Source organism: Nicotiana tabacum, chromosome 23 (assembly GCF_000715075.1).
Source record: "Nicotiana tabacum cultivar K326 chromosome 23, ASM71507v2, whole genome shotgun sequence".
Taxonomy (NCBI): domain Eukaryota; kingdom Viridiplantae; phylum Streptophyta; class Magnoliopsida; order Solanales; family Solanaceae; genus Nicotiana; species Nicotiana tabacum.
In genome coordinates, this window is record NC_134102.1 from 89,281,157 (window position 1) to 89,305,664 (window position 24,508).

Consider the following 24,508-nt stretch of genomic DNA (forward strand, 5'->3'; position numbering starts at 1 on the left):
CATATATCAGCACTAAGAGAAAGGGAAACAGATACATAATAAAGAGCAACTCCCACTTTTCTCTCTTGTTTTTTCTTTCTTCCTTTTTATTTTTTTGAAAATCAACTTTTACCCAACTTGAAATAGTCTGTTGACGCTTCACACTTTCATTTTGACATTTCTGCATGTAATCTAACAATTAACTGACCCTACCTGAAGCACAACTTCAGCATTTCCATGGAGCCAGTTTGCATATGGAGACAAAGCCGTCAACAACATCATGCCAGAGTCTTTAATATCAGCATCAATCCGGACTTCCCCGGCATCAAGTAGGTTCCAGTTCAACCCCTTAAGGTTTTCAGCTAGCTGAGTGTCCCAACCCTCCTCATTTCTCTCTCTGGAGCTTCTTTTATCACTAGCTTCATCAACAGGCGCTTTGCTCTTCTCCGCACCCCAACTCCGAACCCACAATGCTTCACTTTTGTCCCTTTCTGAATTATCTTCCTCTAGAACATTATTTTGGACAAAGGTCACAGGAACACTTCCTTGAACGTGTACATGACCATTTTGGATGATTGGTTCAAATTTTGCATTGAACAGGAAACGGCTGGTTGGGGTTAGTGAAGCAACAATTTCAGCTCGACCAAGCTCAATACCCCCAATGGCACCATCTAGGAGCCTTACTTGTACATCACATTCTGGTTTAGCAAGATTTCCTCTAAGATCACCTTCCATATGCAATATGCCTCTTATTGGAGACAGAAATTGCCGCAAAGAATGAACTGCTTCAGTGGCAGTTGATTCAATAACCTGAACCACTGTAGGAACTAAACTAACAGGAAAGTTTAGAACAGCAAAATGTAGGTTAGTCTTTGCTCCAAAGAGAGTTCCATCTGCATGTATCGTAGCATTATCCTTTTGAATAAAGATTCTCTCAAGACGCAAACCATCATCATTGCTGTATGCACCAGCTGCCAGAACACGCTGAGTCTTATAAGCACCCCATTCCCATTCCTCCCCATGAAAGTCGAACTCGGCCTAGAAGTTACAGAAATCAGGACAAAAAGTTAACAATAAGAAGCAACCTGGAAGTATATTGTTCAAACATCTTATGCTGTATTGTAGGCATTAAAATCATTTCAAAAAGCTATAGCTACATATCAACTACATGTTTCTTGAATTTCGCAATCCTACTTAAAAGAAAATATCTTGAAGGGGAGCCTTGGTGTAACTAGGAGGTTACGGGTTGGAGCCGTGGAAATAGCCTCTAGCAGAAATGCAGGGTAAGGCTGCGTACAATAGACCTTGTGGTCCGGCCCTTCCCCGGACCCCGCGCATAGCGGGAGCTTAGTGCACCGGGCTGCCCCCTTTTTTTTTTACTTAAAAGAAAATATCTGAGAGGTTTGGCACTGTTTTCAGAGGAATAGGCTCCATAACTGTCACAACAAAGGATGGAGTCCATAGCCCACCCTAATAAAAAATAGATCAGGTGGGGAGGCAATTAGGTTAGAATATTTGCATGTAATACAACCAGCAAATCGGAAGGGTAAGGTCACAAGTGTAGAATCAAAATAAAGAAGCAAAGATTTGCATGCAAATTAGGGATGGAACCAGAATATATTCAGCTAAACAACCAGCTCAAACTTAAATTTTAACACAAAATCAAAATGCTACAGCATAATAACTTTTAGCAGACATTACTTTGGAAACAGACTGAATTGCACTATTTTAATGAGTTTTGTGGCCTTAATTAAGGTGGGAAACAATATATTGCAACGCAAAGACAAGCAGGAATATTCCATATCAGAATACCATGACAGAAATGTAGACTTATTTTACCATTGTGTCTCCGTTTCCTCCACCACTTGCGTCTAAAGAGCCGCTCCAGTGACCCTTAAGTTCAGCTAAACCAGGAAGATTGAATTCTTCAAGGATAACTTCATCTGAGAGAGTAGAATGACCCCGAATTTCCTATGTTTTTTGCCATCAAGAAATGAAAATTTCCATTAACTGAAAATCCAAGAGTAGCAGAATTAGCAAAAGTTTCCAAAACCTATCATGGTATTTTTTCGATAAGTACCTCGAGCAGCTTCTGAAGGCTTTCAGTATACAATCCAATTGAATGCAAACTTTGGATGAAGAGGTCCTACAAACAAGTAAAAAAGAGGGTTAAAATTTGTATTTAGTGGAAATCATTCTGCAACCAATTCAACCAATTCCATGCCCTCCAATCCTGTCTTTTTTTCATTATTTCTTTATGAGAAACAGATACAACAACAACAACAATAACAACCCAGTGTAATCCCACAATTGGGGTCTGGGGAGGATAGGATGTACGCAGCCTTACCCCTGCCCTGGAGGGAGACGGGCAGGGAGACTGTTTCCGATAGACCTTCGGCTAAAGAAAGGATGAAAGAAGCACTTATAGCAAGTAATATCAATACGAGGTATTTAGAAAACAGAACCCAAGAAAGCAAAAGAGAGTATGAAAGAAGCACTAATAGTCAGTAATAACAGTACAAGATATGAAATGATAACAAACTAAGGGCGTACGGAAGGCAAGTAACAACAGTGCAAAATATGTGGTAATAGCAAACTAAGAATAAAAGGGATACCAAACTAACACTAATACTTTATGAGAAACAGATAATTTCATTATTTCATTACCTTTGACCTTGACTGAACAGCAGGGTCAGAACTTCGAGAGAGAAGCCTTGCAAGTGGAAGCATCTCAGCAATCTCAGCTCTTGGAACCTCAAGCCTCATTCTCCATCTACCCATGGAGGATATAACGCTACCCAGATGTCCCGTCATTGCTCGGTGAAACAAATTACCTCTCTCCTGGCCAGATGGCATCCGATCTCGTGTGCCTGGCAGTACATATTCACCTTGAAGCTCATATTTACTATTGCTTTGCTCCAAAATGGACTTCTCAATGGTGATCTAAGAAACAAGGTATCAACCAAATTGCATTACTAAAACTTGGTACTGGTAAAACCTTAATCATGATACTGAAATAGATAACAGAATTTGTCATTCTACATCATTAATAACAACAGCACATATAAGAATATGCATTCCATAAACCACACCATTACACAGCTGAAAGGATTTATCCCCTTTTTAAATAGAAGAAAGCAGACAGTTTTCTGTTGTCATTGAAATAGTCCTTTTGAGCAATAAAACAAAAAGATATGATATATTAGTACATCAATCAGAGGTGGACCTACTCACAGGGTAGAGGGGTCACCAACCCCCAGTAATCTCGGAGTATGTATGTATGTATGTATATATATATATATATATATATATATATATATATATATATATATATATATATATATTTTATTTTTATTTTTATTTTTATTTTTTTATTTTTTTATATTTTGCACTCCAACTCACGAAAGTTGAGCAGCTGCATTGGTTTGTTTGGGGTGCACATATTGACCTTTAGCATGCTAACTTGGGTTCAATTCCCACTGCAGCATTCGCCAGTTTTTTTTCTTTGTAGCAAGTAATTGATATGTCTGTTAAAAATAGTGGTGCCTCCACCACTTTCAAATTTTGGGTCCGCCTCTGACATCAATGAACTAACACTTGATTATAACCGTCCAATGATTTATGACATTTAAGCTTCAAGCCTTTATCCATCACACAAAAAACAATTACCTTAAAGTTTTTAGAGCCTATGAATTAAGTAGGTTCATCTTATCTAAAGCTTACGCTTGTCAGACTTTAATTATGCCATCAAAACATGTTCTCACATATGTAGAGGCAGATCCAGAATTTGAACTTGATCGTAGGACCTTTAACTCAAGCACTGAACTCACTGTACTTTTGAAATTATGGGTTCAGAATCTAATATAGCTGAAATTTTGTGCTTTTTCACATATATAACTATGTTCCATGTCAAAAGTACTGGGATCGGTTGAACCCGTAGCTCAAAAGCTACATCTGCCACTGCACATATGAGAAGTATTCTTTTATGTAGTGGGACAAATGCAAACTGTTTGATGGTCTGATGAAAGGTAGAGTAAAACCATGAAATTCACTAGCTTTACTACTTTCTTTCAACAAAGTTGTTTCATGTTATACGAGTTCTATAGAAAGGACAAAATTTTTAAAGAAATAAAGTGAAGTGACCATGAGTTGACATTTAGTTCTATTTAACAGGCGAATGAAGAAACGTATGCATAAATATACTTGCAATAGTCAAAAAAAGAGGTTAGACAAGTTTGAAGCAGCAAATGTGCATGATTGAATATTGATACAAGAAGAATCAGGTGTATATCACAAATAAAAGGAGGAAGAATAGTAATCAGTTAATACCTGCATCTAGAGAATCTCAGAAAGTGCTAGGGTTGGGTTTATCTTAAATGGCTCAGAAAAAATCTTTTATAGTAGGTCTTCCTTCTCAAGGAATCTCCATAACCATAAAGTTGATTTTCTTCTAACAATGTAGAGAATAACTTAATGGAGTTGGATCAGATTTCTTTTTCCATATGAATTTTCTTTTGTGAAATCAGTAAACTGTATTAAGCACTTCTCCCATAGTACTTGGCTAACTACCAAAACAAAATTCAGCGTCCATGTATAGCCACTCTTTATAGACTTATCAGGATCCACATTAATCCTGTGTAGGCTAAAAGAGGATCAAAGTTTATTCTCTGCATATTCTATGCTCAGCAACAGTTTTAGCTTAGCAGTAACATAATCTGGTTCAACTGTAAGATATAGGAAGGAAGGAAAAGAAAGAGGTAAGTGCGAAGACCAGTGTTGTGAAATGCGCTCGCTTCAGCGCTTAAAGCGCGAAGCGAAGCGAGGCGGGCACGGGGTCGCTTCTATGTTGTGAAGCGTAGCAGGTGAGGTGACGTGTGCGCTTCTGCCAAAAAGCGAGAAGCGACAGTAGCGAGAGCTTCAGTATTTTAAGTGACTACAACGTTAAAAATAAAAAAACTGTGTCTTTTAACATCATCGAGCAGCAGAGTAAAACAGCGACTAGGGTTCCCAATTTAGCATTTTTCAAGTTCAAGCCCAGGTATGTGATTTTCTCAGCGAAATGCTGCCAATTTTTTTTTTCCTTCGATTCTTCTTTTTCTCATTCTCTTCTTCTTCTTCTTTTTATTTTCGTTTCAGTCCTTAAATTTACAGCGAAATGCTGCCCAATTTTTTTCTTACTTACTGCCATTTTTTCCGTTTCACTCCTTCCGTTCTTTTTAGTTCTTACTGCCATTTTTTTGTGCTATTCAGTTTTTCTTTTAATAGCACTAAAAGAAGATAGGAAAGACTCGGCTTGGGCTTATTCTGTAAGAGCTAGCGAAACCAACAAGATGGCAATTAGATGTCTTTTTTGTGACAAGATTTTGAAGGGGGGAATCTATCGTCAAAAATTTCATCTAATCGATGGTGATCCAAACACCGCATCTTGTCCTAAAGTTCCGCCGCATGTGAAGGAAGAAATGAAAGCATACCTTAAAAAAAAGAGTTAAGGACTCAAATGCATCATGAACAAGTGCATAATCTTGATAATGACGATGATGAAATAGAAGAAGGTGCTCCTTCATGTAATTATGGATGGCTACATTGGTTTGGTGTAGTCCATCTTTTAATTAATATAAATATGTTACCTTTTCAAAAAAAAAAAGAAATAGAAGAAGGTGACAATGGTTTGTCACTTCCATTAAAATCATAAAAGTGGGGAAGGATACAAACAATGTCTTCAAGTTGTGGATTTACTGGTAAGACTAAAGGTCCTATAGATTGTTATTTCCCGAAAAAAAGAGGAGATATGGCAGGGAAAAGTGGTAATCGTCAAATTGATGCCAAAGCGATTTTGAGGGATCGTGCGGTTGCAATGTTTGCGCGGTGGTTGTAGGATGCAGGTCGTCCTTTTAATTTTGTTAATTATACTGACACTTTATCTGCTTTTATTGTGGCCGTAGGCCAATATGGTCCAGGAATGAAGCCTCCAACTTATCATAAAGTCAGAAGTCCATATCTAAAAAGAGAGGTGGAAGAGACTAACAAAATCGTGGAGGAGCACAAAGTAGAATGGAACAAGTTTGGTTGTTCCATTATGATGGATAAGTGGACAGCAAGTAATGGAAAAATGATCATCAGTATCTTGGTGAATTCTCCTAAGGGAAGCTTGTTTCCCGAGTCCGTTGATGCAAGCAACCCTTCTACTGATTCTTTAAAAATGTACTCCTTGTTCAAGAGTACAATAGACTCTATTGGAGCAGAAAATGTTGTTCAAGTTGTCACGGACAACGCCAGTGAAAATATTAAAGCAGGTGATTTGATGTCTACAAGGTACCCACATATTTATTGAACTCCATGTGCATCACATTACATTAATTTGATCTTCGGTGACATTTTCAAGGAAAGACTCTTCAGTACAGTCTTTAATCAGGCAATTAGAGTGCATTCCTATCTTGTTAAAAGGCCTTTGTTATTAAATATGATGAAGAGATTTACTAAACAAAGAAGCTTGGTGAAACCTGCAAAGACAAGATTTGCTACAGCTTTCTTGACTTTGAATAGGATGTATGAGCAAAAAAGCAATTTGAAGAAGTTGTTTGTTTCAGATGAGTACACTAACAGTGCCTATGGAAAGGAAGCTCGAGGGAGAGAATCTGCAAATAATATGCTTTCTAATGCATTCTGGAATAATGTGGTTCATGCATTGAAGATTGGTGGTCCTTTAGCTAAAGTGCTTTGTTTGGTGGATGGGGAGCAAAACGAAGCAATGGATAGGGCAAATGAGGCTATTCGAGACTCATTTAGTGATAAAAAAATATAAAAGTGTCTTTGAGATCATAGATAAAAGGTGGACAAATCAGATTCATCGCCCTTTGCATGCAGCTGGACTTGTTTCGAACCCGGAACTATTTTATGACAATGAAGAGAGGATTATAGGAGATGCAGAATTGTGGAATGGATATATTGAATGTATTGAGAAGTTGATACTTGAAGAATCCGAGCAAGATAAAATAACAGAGCAATTTAGTACTTATAGAAATGATGAGCAACTTTTTAGAAAAAAACATGGCTATTAGACAAAGAAAGACGAAGTCACCGGGTGAGCGAGTGCTTATATGTTGCTTTATAGGTAATAAGTTATTTCTTTATAAATATTATGTTTTGAATATTTGTTCTACTTCTACAGTTGAATGGTGGAAGCAATATGGCCATTCCACTCCAGAATTACAAAAGTTTGCCATCAAAGTTCTAAGTCTAACTTGTAGCTTATCCGGGTGTGAAAGGAATTTGAGTGTGTTTGAATATGTAAGAACTAAGAAGAAAGATTTAGTATATTGAGATAATTAAATTATATCTCAATTGTCCCAATCTTACTAATTACTTATTATTTGCAGATTTATACCAAAAAGAGGAATAAACTAACCTTGAAGCGTCTCAATGATCTAGTCTTCATTAAGTACAATAGAACATTGAGGCGTCATTACAATGCTCGCAATATAATTGATCCAATTAGTTTGGACAACATTGATGGCTAACTGGAGTCCCGGAAGATCATACAAATGAAGTATTTGAGGAAACTTCTAATTTTACTTGGGGTGATGTTGCGGAGGCACGTGGAATTGGGGAGAGGATTTATGGTTTGAGGGGGAGTACTTCAACTTCAAGCTCACAGAGGAAGGGAAAAGAAGCAGCTACTTTGTCGCTAGTCGATGAAAAAGAAGAAGAAGATGAGCAATATAATAATGATAGTGGAATACAAGAATTTCACAATCTTGTAGAAGAATGGGATGCTCATTTTGTGCTTTCATTGATGCTACTCTTTAGTTTTTACATTGAAGTATTGAACATCTGCTTACAGTTACATGTGTTGTCTATGCAGTATTTATTTTAATGTTTTTTTTTTAAATTCCGCTTCACTTCAAAAAAGTGAGCGCTTCGCTTCTCGCTTTAAGCGAAAAGGGACTTATCGCTTTTCCTCGCATCACGCTCTTCACAACACTGGCGAAGACCTAATTTAAAATAACCAATTGAGTTCTACATAGAATCAATAGGCAGGAATGATCCAGCCAACTTACCGAGGAACAAGACTTGGTGGGACATGATCCCTGCATGTATTTGGTGGATAATTTGTAACGAGAGGAATTTAAGATGCTTTGAAGGGATAGTCAAGTCTGAACGGAAGATCATTATGAATTGTATATTTTTGTTTCATATTTAAGACAAGATGGGTTGCTCTGATGGTAAGCACCTTCCACTTCCAACCAAGAGGTTGTGAGTTCGAGTCACCCCAAGAGCAAGGTGGGGAGTTCTTGGAGGGAAGGATGCCGAGGGTCTATTGGAAACAGCCTCTCTACCCCATGGTAGGGGTAAGGTCTGCGTACACACTACCCTCCCCAGACCCCACTAGTGGGATTATACTGGGTTGTTGTTGTTGTTGTTGTTTCATATTTGGTGCAAAGAAGCACTAGTAGAAGATGTAGATTTAGTAGTTGACATGTTGGGGTCTTTGTAACTAGCACAGGACTAACTTTTTGTTCTTTTTTGGGGTCCTGTAACTCAGGTTCCTCTTAGCACTGTCTTTGTGCTAAGGACTGCTTTCATTGTTAATAATATAAATGTTATCTTGTTCAAAAAAAAATATAATAGGTAGGAAGAAGGTTTGGTCATATCCATTCTTGAAGTTTTAAACAATGTCTTAAAGACACTCTAAGAAGTTACCGGACTTCGAAATTTGAAACCTATTTCCACCATTTAAAAGCCTTCATTATAATTTTTTTTTTTTTTTTTTTTTTTTTACATCCTGATAAGAAAGAACATGTATATGATCATAAAAGAACAAACAAAATCACCTCGGAATCCCCAAAACAGAGAAAGTAAAAGCACCAGGAAATACACATCACCATTTTATTTTTAAAGAAAGAAGAGTTCATTTGACAAGCCAAAGACTTCTACAAGAAATTATAACTGGAGAAGTCTAAATAAAACAAATAGAAAATATTAATTTAAAAAGACAGAACTGTGGTAATTCCAACATAAAGATTGAGAAGAAGACAACAACAAGATGAACGCTTTGGACTCTCTCTTGAAAAAAAGAAGGGACAAACATCACAAGACCCCTTTTCTCTTGCCGAACAAGAGGTTATAAAGTCTCTCTTACCCCATACAAACTAAAGAGGCATGTAACATACTCCCAAATATGCATTGACAACTTGATAAATATTTTTATTTCTCAAACTCACACTTTTTAGCAATTTAACATTAACATTCTACACTCTCTGACAGAAGTTTTCAGTTCGTGATGGTTATATAGATCACAGAGCCACCAACTTTGTAAACTAAAATTAAGCTTAACGGAAGATAAGTAAATACAGCTTTTTCAGTTCTTGCAAAAACATTTTCTTTTCTCGGTTAAAAGACAACAGCTTTTAAAATTCAAAGTAGTTCAGAGTTGATTGTAGTATTAGCACTGCAAAAATGCGAGCTCAAGAAAAGACCAGATAACTCTAATGAAGACATAGAAGAAAACATAAGCACTTGCAACATCCCCACTTCACAATAAACAAATAAAAATTAAAAAAAGGATGTACTCACAACATCCCCACTCCACCTAGCAGCAACATCTAGAGCTTCACCTAACAAGCCGCTGAATTTTGGCCTGAGTACTGACAACTCCCCATGACCTCTTCTTTTCTGAAAGTTGAGTTGAATTTCTGCCTGAGAGTAAAAGTAAAACTTTAAAATGCAACTATTTGCTAAATTGCGGATCCTCTAAAACAATACTCCACTCACTGCTTTATTACTTGAAAAGACTAGTGTGCTTACTAGAGTAAGTCAATTGCATCAGTCTATTAGCATTAGATCATTTCGGAGTTTACAGTGTACAAAACCTAGAGGGGAAAAGAAAAACAATTGATGGGGAAATGTTGGAAAGAATGGTTTTGGATAAAAAATCTTTTGATATTCTAATAAAAGGACTTCCGAATCACTTCCAAGTACTGATGGTAAGAACACCTGATCCAGGAGATGAGAAACAGCGAGCAGAAAAGCCAGATAAACATAAACTCTATTTGAACCTCAACACCTAAGGCATGACGTAACTTATTTTCACGCAAAACTTCAGTTTTCAGTTTCATTAGTTTCTTTTTACCTTTTATCAAAAGAGAAAAAAGAAGCTTTTATAACCCTTTTCTTTTTGAGACTTGTGAAGGATGATGATTCAAAACTTCCTTAATATGCAAGTATGACAACCAAAACTCTTGACCAGGCAGTCAATCAAAGAACAAATTATTTCCGCTGGATGACATATTACCCTTTGAATCGTTCCACGAAGCGAAGCCAGCTCCAATTCATCCAAAGGCAAATGTCGCACCTGGTATGCAGGTAAAGGCAGTATAAGTCATTTAATCAAGCATCTTTATGATCATTAAAGACATGGAATAAATGGAAATACCTCTAAATTAGCTGAGTGCAGCGGCAGATAGCACATGTTAGCTTTTAACTGTCCCTTCTGGAAGGAAAATGAGAACATTTTGCCAATCATATTCTCTTCAGAAAGAGGATGAAATGGTCCTCTGACCTCCAGATTAAGACTTTCATCTGGTCTACCCATGGCATCCAACTGTTAAAAAAAATAGAATCAAAATTTATACACTACAAAATTCATCTAATGGGTATAAATAATTAGAATTAATAACGAAAATGGACCTTGGCATAACTCAACTCCATAAGCTAGCTCATGAGGTGAGGATTGCCAACGGCCCATTCCCTCAACAAATGTGGGATATTCTATATTCTAAGAGAATTAAAGCAACCTAAGAGGCGCTAAACAAACCTCGTTCCCATACAAAAAAAGGCAATAATTAAAAGAGACTAGAACCTAAGTATTAGCAGTCTAACTAATCTCGTGTATTTACAGTAGACTTTACTCACTTTCTTCGGGCAATCACTCATGATTAGCCACCAATAGCTTGCGGTTATGAGCAAGATGGGTTCTTTACCCACTAAATACTTGGGATTGCCCTTGGGTGCTTCGCATAAGGATCTTGCAATGTGGAATCCGGTTATAGGAAAGGTTGAAAGGAAACTAGCAGGTTGGCAAAAGCAGTACTTGTCGAAGGGTGGGAAAGAGTACTCATAAAAAGCACTTTATCGAGCATTCCCACCTACTATTTGTCTTTGTTGCAAGCACCAGCGAGACTCACAGAAAATTGGAAAAGATCCAAAGAAATTTCCTGTAGGACGCGGCTGATGGCACTAGAAAGATACATTTGGTAAATTGGAAAGCCGTTACAGCACCAAAGAAGTGGGGTGGTCTAGGGGTGAAAGATATGAGGGTGTTCCATAGAGCAATATTAGTAAAGTAGCTATGGAGATTTGGGGTGGAGGAGCATGCCTTATGGAGGGAGGGAGTAGTAGAGAAATTTGGTTCTATGGAGGGGGGTTGGAGGACTAAGACCAATACAGTTCCATTTGGGTGTAGTATGTGGAGGAGCATAATGAAGGGTGGGAAGACTTCAGCGGTCACATTACATTTAAGATTAGGGACGGCAGAAGAATTAGCTTTTGGAACCACAAGTGATGCGGGGAGGATACCTTGAGGACCTCTGATAGTAACCAGAAGTAGATAATAGAAGAAATAGAACAAAGAAGTTAATATTATTGGCAATAGTTTGTGCAAGAATCTTAAACACAACTATACCAATAAAATTGTCCGTATGGAGAGGATAATGCTCCAGAATAAAGTAGTATAATTCTGATAATGATACCTATACATTACTAGATCTATTACTTATATAATAGGCTGACCATAACTACTCTATAATCTATTATGATAAAGATAGATGACTTCTAATAACCATAATAAAACTGTTAAACAGATAACTTCTAATAAACTTCTAATAACTGAAAGCTCCGGGAATTTGAGAAGAGATAGATCATTATCTTCTACCAAATTTTTTTGCTTCTTCCCCGTTGAATAAGTATGGAAGTTACGTGGCTTATTAGTACACCCCTCCTGGAAAGACGACTTGTCCTCGAGGCGAAGTTTAAGAAATTGTGCCCACATCAGTAGGAAACATGTCATTTTTGTTGTTATCTTTCACATCGTGTGTGTCGTTCTCTTCTTGCATCAACTCCAGATGAGCAAAAGTCCCAGGTTGCAGCGATGACCAGGGCTATACTTTTCTCCACAACGATAGCAGAGGCCTTTGTCTCGCCGAATTTGTTGTTCAGGAGTCAACGGACGAGTGTTTGGAAGTGATGGTGGTTGAAAAAGACGTGTAACTGGTTGGCGGGATGATAGAATATCGAAGGATTCTCGAGCCGACGGAGATGATGTCCCAATTGAAGGAGGTCCTGATACAGAAGGCAAAGTGGGTGCCTTACTGCACCGCCTGTTTTCCTTCATATTCTAAAGCCACGCTCATTGCCTTGTACACAGACTCCACTGTTCCTTGAGCCGAGGGCCTATCGGAAACAGCCTCTCTATCTTTATAAGTTAGGGGTAAGGTCTGCGTACACACTACCCTCCCCAGACCCCATTTATGGGAATACACTGGGTTCGTTGTTGTTGTTGTTGTTATTGCGTTGTACACAGACGCAAAGGTCTTCTTTGAGCCCACTGAGGAAAACTCCAAGCAAACAGTGTTCTGGCCAATTTTGCACACGCGCTGCTCGTTTTGCAAATTCTTGCCTATACTCGAGCACTGATCCAGTTTGTTGGATATCACAAAGATGGTCATCAGGGTTTTGAAACTCAGCAGGTCCATAATTTTCTTGCATTACTTTCACCAATTCGTCCCAATAGTAAATGGTTCTCTCGTTGTTGATCCAAGCGAAAAGATCCAATGCATCTCTTTCCAAGAACATCGAAGCCACATCAACCTTGCATTCCTCGGGAGCTTGATAGTACTGGAAATACTTCTCTGCTTTTAGAATCCAGCCTCTAGGATCTCCTCCCTCATACTTTGGAAATTCCATCTTTGTCCGTGAACGTCGGAAAGTTTCTCGATGCCAAGTGTTGTTAACCTCACCCTCTTCTAGTATGGCTTTAGCTTTCCCTTTATTGTTGTAATCTCTAGTGCGTTGCGCTTTTAATGCAGTCATATCAGCGGCTAAAGCATCTATGGCTTCCAATTTCGTTGCTATAGTCGTCAATTGTTGGGAAATCAGATCAAGAGTCGGAATGGTGGGTTCGCTGTCGGAAGCGTTGGTCCGTGTGTTAACCATGGCAGATCTTACTGCTCTGATACCAAACTGATAGTAACCAGAAGTAGATAATAGAAGAAATAGAACAAAGAAGTTAATATTATTGGCAATAGTTTGTGCAAGAATCTTAAACACAACTACACCAATAAAGTTGTCTGTATGAAAAGACAATGCTCCAGAATAAAGTAGTATAATTTGGATAATGATACCTACACATTACTGGATCTTTACTTATATAATAGGCTGACCATAACTACTGCATAACCTATTATGATAAAGATAGATAACTTCTAATAACCATAATAAAACTGCTAAACAGATAACTTCTAATAAGTGAAAGCTCCAGGAATTTTAGAAGAGGTAGATCATTATCTTCTCCTAAAATTCTTTGCTTCTTCCCCGTTGAATAAGTATGGAAGTTACGTGGCTTATCAAACCCATTCCCTACTATGTACACATTTTCGAATCATAGACAACTGACAGTCCACCAGATTCGTAGAGAGCATGAACGGGAAGTTCTATGGGACCTCACGTTTAGGAGAAATCTGCAGAAGGAGAAATCTGCAACACTGGAGATTGGGGAGTTTCAAGGGTTGATGGAGCTACTCTACAAGCAAATCAGGCCCCAATTTATTAGTGACTCATGGAGATGGGCGTTGAAGAGTGATGGTCTATTCACTGTCAAATCTTCCTACCAAAGTTTTCTGGTGAGGGAGAAAACACACTTTCCACATCTATCGATTTGGATTCCAAGGGCGCCTAGGAAAGTATGCTTGTTTGCTTGGTTGGCAGCAAGGGGAGCAATTCTGACAGCTGAGAATTTGAGAAAGAGAAGTATTATCCATATAAGCTGGTGCTATGTGTAAATATCCGGGCGAAGAAGTTGATCGTCTATTGGTGCATTACGTAGTAGCATGGGATTGTCGAGGGTGGTTTTGAACTTCTTTGTTGTTCCGTAGGTTATGCCAGGTACTATTAGAGACGTATTGCACAGCAAGGATGGTAGGCGTAGGAGAAGAAGACAAAAGGCATGGGACGTTGCTCCGTTAGCTCTTATGTGGGTCAGAGAAAGAAATAGGGGAGCTTTTGAGGGGATTGAAAATAATTTTATACACTTGAGGAATAGCCTTTTTGTCTTTGATTGCTTTTTGATGGACCCATGAGATCCCTACTTGTTTAGATGATTGGGTGCCTTTTTTATGTTAAGGTAAGTTGTATTAATCAAAAGGGAGAAAAAAAAAACTCTCGTATACAAGAAGTATACCAAAAAGTAGAGAATTTACATCAAAACATGATTCTCTACCAAAGACGCCCAATCTTCTACACAAGTAGGTGCTATATGGGTGCACCAAAAAGATCATGTTTTGTTGTAGATTCTCTACTTTTTGGTATACCTCTTGTATTAAAGGATTTTTCCCATTGCTAATAATGTCTTTTACCTTATAAAAAAATGTATGTCATATCATCCTTCCATAAACATTAGAACAGAATGTTTCAGATTCATAATGTTCATCATCTCTAAGATAGGAAAACTTCGTTTTGACTCTTGATTTAGATCCCAAGTGTTAGAAGTAGGAAAGAACTGTATATTTATGTACACATTCCAGTAGATTCTACGTAGTTACTTTAACGCCATGAGAAGCAGCTCATGAGAAAGAGTAGAGAAAAAACCCTAGGTTGCACTGTTGCTTCAATGGCCGAGACTCTTCCCTCTCTTCTTCTTCCTAAGATTCCACCACACCCATCAAGAGCCAAGCTTCCCGCGTCCAAACCCCAGTAAAGTTCTCCGGCAACCGATCCCTCACGCGCCGCCAACTCGCCTGGTTTTCCAGCGACATCTCAGCCACGCGCCGACGCGTGTGGCTTTTTCCGGCGACTTTTCAAATTTTTTTCTTCAGACAGCCTCTTCTCGAGGCTTTTCCGAGCCTTCCCGTGTCGGTTTCACCAAATTCCGACGACTTTTTCTTTTTCCGGCCATTAAACCTCAGATTCTGGCTATTGATTCCTTTGTTCAGCACGAGAAAACCTTCCTCCCTTCCTATATACTGCTTTCACCCACTGTGATTACTGTTATTACAACTATTGAGGCTTTTTCCGGCCAGCTTTTTCGGGACAGCCGCATTTAGAATATGATGGATTGTACAGAGAGAAGCTCTTTCTTCTCTCTATAATCTAGAAAACTGAAAAACATGTCTTTTATCAAAGCTGTCTCTTGGCCAGCCCTAGAACTTAGGGGAAGATGCCATCGCAAGCTCGACGTAGGGCAGGAGCCGCACTTCTCGTTGTCCGAGGAGCACACTCTCAGGCGTAAGGGTTTCTTGGAATCTAGTCTCATTGGGTCTTTCTCCAAATGGGTTGGTTCTCCAGAGGTTGTTAGGAACTGAGCAGCAGAGGCATGGAACGTCGATGACGGGCTGAAAATATCGCAACTGGGGGACACTCAATATCTCTTTCGTTTTGTTGACAAGTCTCAAGCTTCAGAAATTCTTGTCAAAGAAAACAGGTGGTTCGATGGGAACTTCTTAAATTTAGACAGATGGGTGGAGCATGATGGGTGTCTTGACCCTCGCTTCACTGGCGAAACATTGGTGGTCAACATGGTGGGACTCCCGGTGCATCTTTGATGTCTTGACCTATTCAAGAAGATATGGAAAATCTGTGGGGGTTTTATTGATGTCACTTGCAGTTTACACGATCTCTCGCGAGTGAGGATTGTGGTGAGTAAAAGGGGCAAAATCCACGTCTCCACTGTGGTGGAAGATGGCTACTTGAGTTATAGGGTTTGGTTGAGCCCTGAATTTCGCCCTATCTTTATACTTGTGATAGTGGCGGAAGAAAAGGGAAGGTCAAATAGAAGGGAGGGGAGGAGAAATCAGTCTCTGAGGGGAGGGGAGGGCTCACCGGATCACTGGATTAAGCCGGAATCAGACGTTAGATCGAGAAGAGACGGGAGGTTTGAAACTGGGGGAGGAAGACAAAATTTTAACAGGAGGGGAAGACGTGAATGGGTTAGTGATGCGGGCTGGAAAGATAGAATGGGCCGATCCTCTTCTAATTATCATAGGGTCGGGCAAGTTTTCAACAAGTATAGGCCTGGGCCTCCTCACATGGGCCCCGCAACTTTCCCCAATTCCATTAGAATTGATCCTAAGGGGCCCAGATTATTTCAAGTTGCGCATGATAAGGCTCTTAAGCATATGGGAACAGTCGTTCCTCCTTCTTCTGGCCATGGTGCTTCACACAGTAGCACTCCTTCACCGAGCTCTAGTGACATGTGCCCCTTTACAATGGCTGCTACTGCAGGGGTAGAACCGGCTAAAGATGGTGTTGTTAATCCACGGCCCCCCGCCTCTGATGGACCCAGTTCCATCAACCCCTCACCTGCTCATAGGCTTAGTTGTGTTGAGGTCACACTTAAAGTTTCTTCTTCTTCTGGGGAGATTGTTAAGCATGCCCCAATTGATGTTAGTGTCGGACCAGTACTTTCAGTTAACATGCCGCCAAGGGTTCCATGCTCTCTTCCTCCATGCTACCCTACTGATGGTTCTGGACATTCCTATAGCAGCGGGGTGTTAATTTCATATGTTGCCCCCCCTCAAGGAAATGGTGAGACCCTTTCGGAGGTTAAAACTCCTAGTGCTAGCAATGCTATGGTCTTGTATTCCTCTGGTAGTAGCAAGGGAAGGGTACATATAGAAGACGCCTGCCCAATTTCGTCACGGATTGGAGGAGAGGATATGTCTTTCTGGATGGAGGATAAACTATTAAACTTTGGGAAGTTTTTAGGTGTTTCTGTTGAAGGGAAGGAAGATAGGGTGTTAGAACTGTTGAGGGAGATTGAGCAACAATCTCTTTACGATGGTGCAGGGAGGGAGTTGGGTAAAGGTGTTAAGCAAAATAACTTGGGGTATGTAGTGGTGTATCAGAGAAGGGGGAGAGTGTGTGACAGACAGAAAGGGACCTCGGCTAGGGGGGTGGGGAAATGGGGGTTATTGTCGCTTATGGAAGTTAAGATCCTTTCATGGAATGTGAGGGGATGAATGACCCGAACAAAAGGGTCATCATCAAAGTGGGAGTTAGGGAGTGGGGTGCCAACCTAGTTTGTTTTCAGGAGACCAAAATGGAAGATTTGTCGGATGCGATCATGAGAAGTGTCTGGGGAGGTAGTTGGGTGAAATGTGACTGGGCCCCAGCAGCGGGAAGTGCCGGGGGCATTCTGCTTATGTGGGATGATAGAAGCTTAGAGGTAAAGGAGATTAGGAAGGGAGTTTTTTCTTTGGCAGCTCTCGTCAAAGATAGAGTGAGTGGGGTGGAGTGGGGATTTGGGGGAGTATACGGGCCGGTAGGGGAAGAGTCCAAGGTGTCTTTCTGGGAGGAACTGGCCAATATTATGGGGGAATGGGACATTCCATGGGTTTTAGGGGAGACTTTAAGACTATTAGATTAACGGAGGAGAGATTAGGGTGTAGTGTGATTTCGAGGGCCATGGAGGAGTTTTCTGACTTCATCAATGATCACTTTCTCATTGACCTTCCCCTGTCAGGGGAAAGGTTTACTTGGGCCAGGGCGGAGGATTCCAACTCAAGGTCTAGACTTGATAGATTCCTGACATCTTCCTCATGGATGAGCTGGTGCCGAATGTGCTAGATGGATGCAGAGGGAGGGGGTGCGTGCTCCCTTCCGATTCGAAAACATGTGGTTGAAAGTGCCAGGATTCAGTGACAAAGTGAAAGAATGGTGGACAAGCTACGGGGTATCAGGGACACCTTCATTCCGTCTTTCGAAGAAACTTAAATTGCTCATGGAGATATTATTAGGTGGAATAAGGAGGTTTTTGGGAGGGTAGAGGTTAAAATGAGGGAGTTTATGCATGAATTGGGAGAATTAGATAGAGGGGAAGGGGCGAGGGAGTTAGATGAATCTGAGAAAGCGAGATTGAGGGAGGTTAAGAGGGAAATAGTCGAGTTAGCAATAGCTCAGGAGACTAGTTGGCGGCAAAAATCGAGGGCGCTCTGTTTAAAGGAGGGGGATTCGAATACCAAGTTTTTCCATAGGGTGGCGGTTGCAAATCAAAGGAGAAACTTCATAGAGTCCTTAGTTGTGGATGGGGTGAGGATTGAGGGAGAGGAGGAGGTAAAAGGGGCGATAGCGGGGTTTTATGAGAACTTATATAAAGAGGAAGTTAGTTGGAGGCCGACTTTGGGGGAATAGAGTTCAACCATACAGGGGAGGGAGACAGCGAGTGGCTAGAAAGGGCTTTCGAGGAGGAAGAGGTGCACGAGGCTGTGTCGAGTTGTGCTGGTGATAAGGCTCCCGGGCCTGATGTTTTCTCCTTGGCTTTCTTTCAGCTCTTTTGGGACACCATCAATGGGGAGTTGATGGAAGCCATTGAATACTTCCATGTGAATGGTGTTTTCGAAAGAAGTATCAATGCTTCCTTTATTACTATTGTGCCTAAGAAAGAAGGTGTATCTTGTATCAGAGACTACATGCCTATTAGTCTCGTGGGGAGCATTTACAAGATTATTTCTAAAGTGTTTTCCATCAGACTTGAAGGTTCTTGACATGACTGTTTCGTCCTCCCAGAATGCGTTTGTGGAAGGTAGGCAGATCCTGGATGTTGCTTTGATGGCAAATGAACTTGTAGACTCCAGAAGGAAAAATAGAGAACCCGACTTACTATGCAAGCTGGACCTTGAGAAGGCTTTCGACCATATCAATCGGGAGTTCCTGGACTTCATTATGATGCGGATGGGGTTTGGGGCAAGATGGAGGGGATAGATCAAGTTCTGCATTTCCTCAGTCAGATTCTTTGTCCTGGTTAATGGTAGCCCGTGTGGTTTCTTTGGCAGCTCCAGGGGTCTCAGGCAAGGTGACCCTCTATCCCCCATGTTATTCATACTAGTGATGGATGCTCTGAGCAAAATGATGGATCGTGCGGCGGGCGGAGGCTTCTTGAGAGGATTCTCAGCTCCGATTGAGGTGCTCAGTGCCCGAAGAGTATCACATTTGCTTTTTGCGGATGACACACTAGTTTTCTGTGATGCCGATATGGATCAGTTGACCTACCTGAAGCAGGTCCTACAGTAGTTTCAGTTAGTATCAGGACTCAAAATCAACATTGGCAAGTGTGAGATTTTCTCGGTAGGTGAGGTTGCTAATATTGATGCCTTGTCTTATGTTCTCAGATGCAAGGTGGGCTCCCTTCCCACTACTTACCTGGGCCTCCCATTGGGCGCTTCATATAAGGATACTACGGTTTGGAATCTAGTGATTGAGCGGGTTGAAAAAAGATTAGCAGGCTGGCAAAAATGGGAGGGGGTTGGAGGACCAAGGCAATCACAATACCTTTCGGGTGTGACATGTGGAGGAGCATCATGAAGAATTGGGAAGCATTCAGTGGCAACATCACTTACAGGGTGGGAGATGGAAGGAGAATCAACTTTTGGAATCATAGGTGGTGTGGAAAGGATACTCTGAGGGTCTCCTTCCCCCACGTCTTCAGAGTTTCAAACCAGAAGGAACCGATGGTCCAACAGATTCGTAAGGAGCATGAAGGGGGTAGTATGGGACCTCTCATTCAGAAGGAACATGCAAGATTGGGAGATTGCGGAGCTCCAAGATTTGTTGGCACTGCTATATGGGCAAGACAGGCCTCGGCCATACTGCGACTCTTGGAGATAGGGCTTGCGCGGCGATGGTTTGTTCACCGTAAAGTCCTTTTACCAGAGTATGTTGGTGAGAGAGGAAACCACTTTTGCATACTCCTCGATCTGGATTCCTAGGGCGCCCACGAAGGTGTGCTTTTTTGCATGGCTAGCGGCGAGGGGAGTGATCTTGACTGCTGAAAATCTCCGAAAGAGAGGAATTACACTTGTTAGTTGGTGCTACATGTGTAAAAGCTCAGGGGAAGAAGTTGATCACCTTTTGTTGCATTGCCCTATGTCCTCTGCTTTGTGGAGGGCAATCCTGAATCTTTTTGGTGTTCAATGGGTGATGCCAAGCACTGTAAAGGAAATGTTATATAGCTGGGCCGGTTTCCGTAGAAGAAGAAAGCAAAAGGCGTGGAAGTTCGCCCCGTTAGCTCTCATGTGGATAGTATGGGGGGAGAGAAATAGGAGAGCTTTTGAGGAGATTGAGTCTCCTTTTTCACATCTTAAGAATAGTCTTTTATCTTTGATCGCTTTTTGGTGCACTCATTTAACCCCTACTTGTATAGAAGATTGGGCGTCTTTTGTAGAGAATCATGTTCTGATGTAAATTCTCTACGTTTTGGTATACTTCGTGTATACAGGAGTTCTCTCCCTTTTGATTAATACAATTTACCTTATCAAAAAAAGAGATGAGAACCAAGATACTAAATCACGCCAAGCCGGCGAGTCAGAAACCTTTAAACAGAATCCCCACAGACCACAAAACCTTGGTCCAAAAATAAAAAAGGACAGGCATATAGAAAGATTTGCAATTTTCTGTAATTAATTTCCTATTAGGATGGATGCATTCTCTTTTCCAACCAACAACTCAGGTGTTCAGAAGATAACAAAGATGATTCCATGGATTCTTCAGATGAAGACAACCTTGTCCACCAATATTTTAGGTAGGCAGAAATTTATGCAAGAGCTGAGGACTAAGTTGTAGCAAGGAATATTCAAATGCTGTTTCAAACATAAACTTGGGGTATACAAAAATAAGAAACAAACTAGTGGGGCATACCTTAAGACCCTGCTGTGTGATGCTCAATGCTCCAGCCATCTGAGGTGCCAGCATCAATTGATTGAGTTTGAGTCCAGAGATTGAAACTTCACCAGAAAGAGTATCTGTAGCATCATTACATTCAACTGGAACATCTTCTGATCTCTTTTCAGAATGCACAAAATGCTGGTCAGCAATGCTGGAAGCTTTAACAACCTTTCCTTGAAACTTTATCCTTCCAGTTGCTTTCAGGTGAACAGGTTTTGGAGAATCCAAAGCATATGAAGAGACTGAACTGAAAAATTCGAAACTGCGCATTCTCAAATCCAGTTCAACTCCTTCCACAGTAAAGGGCAGGGGAGCATTCACGTGATAATCTCTCAGGTTTAAGCAGTAATCATCACGATAGGAGGTCAGAACTTTTGAATACAAGTCAAAAGCAACTGATGAAGAATTAACAGTTATATGATCAGGTGAAATTATGATATCTCCACGAGCATCTGTGAGTGATCCTTCAGCTTTGGGTGCCGTCCATTTGATATCAAACCGTCTGCAACCAGAAAATTGGTCTATCAGCAATGTCATGATAAATTTTTATCAAACTAATAGAAATACAACCTTCTTAAAAAACATAAAAGCATCAAATAGGGGAAAATTACTTACCCTTTTTCCAAGAAAAGAAAATTTTATTAAGGAGGTTAAACAGAAAACTAAGATATCTTCATCCCTGAAAAACGTCTACATCAGATAAACAGAGCCAGGATCCTTCAGCTCTCATGCGAAGATCACAAGCGGTAAAACATGAAAAGAGCCTATTGCCTTTCTTTTGGGACAGTAAGACCCAACCACAAAGAAGCAGGAAGATCACTCTATCTCAAGCATGATTTATCCTGAGAAACCAATCTTTGGTAACAATGATGCAGTCCGAGAAACTACTCGGAAATGCTAGCATTACATTACATTCTACCAACAACATAATAGGCAGTGAAACACCTTGCTAGACAATCTTTTCCCTCTTCACAACCAGTAGACCCAATAATAACATTGAAAAATTTACAGACTGACTGTGAAATCACAAAAGATTCAGCAAACCACCCAAACCATCTCCACCACAAACCTCTTGAAAACGAGCAACGGAGAGAAGATCTAGTTGTTCTTGCACATAATGCACCAAACTTGACTTATGGTTTTCTAGAGTGTTCTCAACTGTAAAATTCTATTGGTGCTATGGAGCACAGACCAATCAAAAGCATTGGCTCAAAGTCAGGAAAATAAAAGAGGCCTGAGGGGGACTCCTTAAGGGTTGTCGGTGCCCGCGAGGATGAACGAAGATTTTTATCTGAAGGTCACAGCTGAATCTAGATACCAGATGTGTTACGAATACAAAATATTACCATTCAGAAAGTAGATACAGAACTGTCTATCTAAAGACATATGACACCACCATTAAGAAAGATGTGACTAGAAATCTTACGGTTTCAATAAAGACCCAGAAATTTTCGTATCTCCATTTAAATGACCCAACTTAAGAGGCATCAGCTGAAGGAAACCAGGTAGATAGCGATCCATGGTCTTATCAAAGCTTAAATTACCAGAGAAGTTCACATCCATAGCCGTGTCATCAACCTCTCCCTGCAAAATTGAAAATGTCAACACCAAGGCTATGGACATGATCAAATTTGAGAAGTTGGACATTTAAGGTAATTTACTGTTCCTTAAGATTTAATATGGTGTCAAAAAGTCAGCAAAAAGTCAAAAACATGTTTTCGTGTTGTATAATTTGAATGAAAAAAGGCCCTATTTTGAGCTTGTCTTCCTGTGCATTTATCAGGAAACTACTATCCAGATATTAAAGTTGAACTTATATTCTTCAAAAGTTAATCCCAAGAACCAAAAGTTTTGGCCTGTGTAAACACAAAATGGGGTGAAAAGGCGAGAGATCCTTTTTTTTGTTGGGCAAGATGAACAAAAAGCAAAAAAGAGATACTTCTCAAATACAACCATGATGAGATAACTTGTTCAATTCAATTGAGGATGTTGAAAAGAGTTGATCAACAAACATTGACTCAGAAGTAGTAGACATATTACTCAATACTCAATAGCACTTTGTGAAGAGGGGCACATATGCTCCAGTGAGGAGGTGCTAGAGGTTGGCAGTGATAGGTCTAAAGAGAGGTGGAGGTAGACCGAGGAAGAATTAAGGAGAGGTGATTAGACGGGACATGGCACATCTTCGACTCACCGAAGACATGACCCTAGATAGGAGAGCATTGAGGTCGAAGATTAGGGTAGAAGGTTAGCAAGTAGTCGAGCAATTAGGGTAAAAGCCTAGTAGGAAGTCGAGCGATTCCTCTCCTTTAGGGTAGAAGGTTAGAGTGACTCCTCTCCTTAGTATGTTAGATGCTCCTCTTCACCTTACCAGTATTATTGTTATTACGCTATATTTATCTTGCTCTTCAATTTTATGACTACTGAGCGAGTGTCTATCGGAAACAGCTTCTCTACCCTCACAAAAGGGGGTAAGGTCTGTGTGCACCCCACTCTCCAAGACCCCACTCGTGAGTTCACACTGGAATGTTGTTGTTGTTGTTGTACTCAATAGCGTCCTCTCAAGTTAGATAATTCTTATTTATCAACATAACTTGGTTAATTAATTATCATCCAAGAAAGACAGATTCATACATACAGATATCTACGTCTCTCACAAGATATGTATGAAGATTGATTTCTTGTCTTTCATGGATTATCCAGATTTAAGAAGACATATGCTACTAGTTCTCAATTTTACTTGATCTAATTAATGTTACCCTTCAGACCACTATAAATTCTAGTTTGGACAGGGTTTTGAAGGAACTTCTTCTTATTGTCCTATCCAGAAAACTAATGTTTTATGCTATCACAAAACCAACACTGTCTCCTTCTTAGACCTTCATAGATTAGCTACTTGACCAAGTCGACAGGAAGTAACTCAGTTTTGCACTTTCCTATCCTAATTACAAAGCAAAAAAGCAATGTAAAATTACCTCTCAAGTAAAAGCTGTCATGGTGGGGCCATGTTGTGTCTTGCAGATTGTTGGAGCACTCCCTATCAGTAATTTAGCATAGATGACTGGTTTATATTTTGCTCTAAAATTCTCTATGATTGTTTACACCTTTCATAAGGGTTGTTCCCTCCTTAATAAATAAGAACTTTTTACTTTATCAAAAAGGGTTGCCTTAGGAAAACCAACCCTCTATTCTTCTGATCCAAACATCCTACCATTTTCCTTGTTCTTTCTTCTCACTCAAACTACCTACGGATAGTGTGATTAGCTCATTCATCATTGGAGGTCTGAACCTATCATGAGCATGGTCATAGTTTGTCACGAAACGTATCTCAAGTTACTTGTTTTAACTCTAAAGGTCTCGACATGTGCTTTCAATCTAGAACGTTAAGTGACTCTTCCATATCCTCAAGAGGGAAAAAGGTTCTGTCATCTGAAAACCACATTGATTATTTACATTGCATTCTTCTCTTTGTAGAAACGGCAGTGTCTTTTAATAGCAAAGGAACTGGGATAGCCGGACCATAACATGAGAAAGGGATCCTTTCTGAAACCCTCTAGGATTGATCATCCCACCTGATACTGAAGTATCTTTCATAAAGAAG

The 24,508-nt window shown here is 40.2% G+C and overlaps 1 protein-coding gene across 2 annotated transcripts in view; it reads right to left on the bottom strand.

Moving 5' to 3' along the window:
• LOC107801477 (protein TIC236, chloroplastic) overlaps positions 1–24,508 on the bottom strand; it is a 44,304-nt gene that overhangs the window by 9,332 nt on the left and 10,464 nt on the right. The window contains exons 10-18 of one of the 2 annotated variants that reach the window (XM_075246016.1): positions 22,334–22,491; positions 20,881–21,409; positions 10,412–10,579; positions 10,271–10,330; positions 9,553–9,675; positions 2,647–2,922; positions 2,060–2,125; positions 1,819–1,950; positions 193–1,017 (exon numbers count right to left, since the gene is read on the bottom strand). In XM_075246016.1, coding sequence (XP_075102117.1) covers positions 193–1,017; positions 1,819–1,950; positions 2,060–2,125; positions 2,647–2,922; positions 9,553–9,675; positions 10,271–10,330; positions 10,412–10,579; positions 20,881–21,409; positions 22,334–22,491 — 2,337 coding nt within the window. The remainder of the gene's footprint in view (positions 1–192; positions 1,018–1,818; positions 1,951–2,059; positions 2,126–2,646; positions 2,923–9,552; positions 9,676–10,270; positions 10,331–10,411; positions 10,580–20,880; positions 21,410–22,333; positions 22,492–24,508) is intronic. The other variant, XM_075246017.1, reaches the window with a different exon arrangement.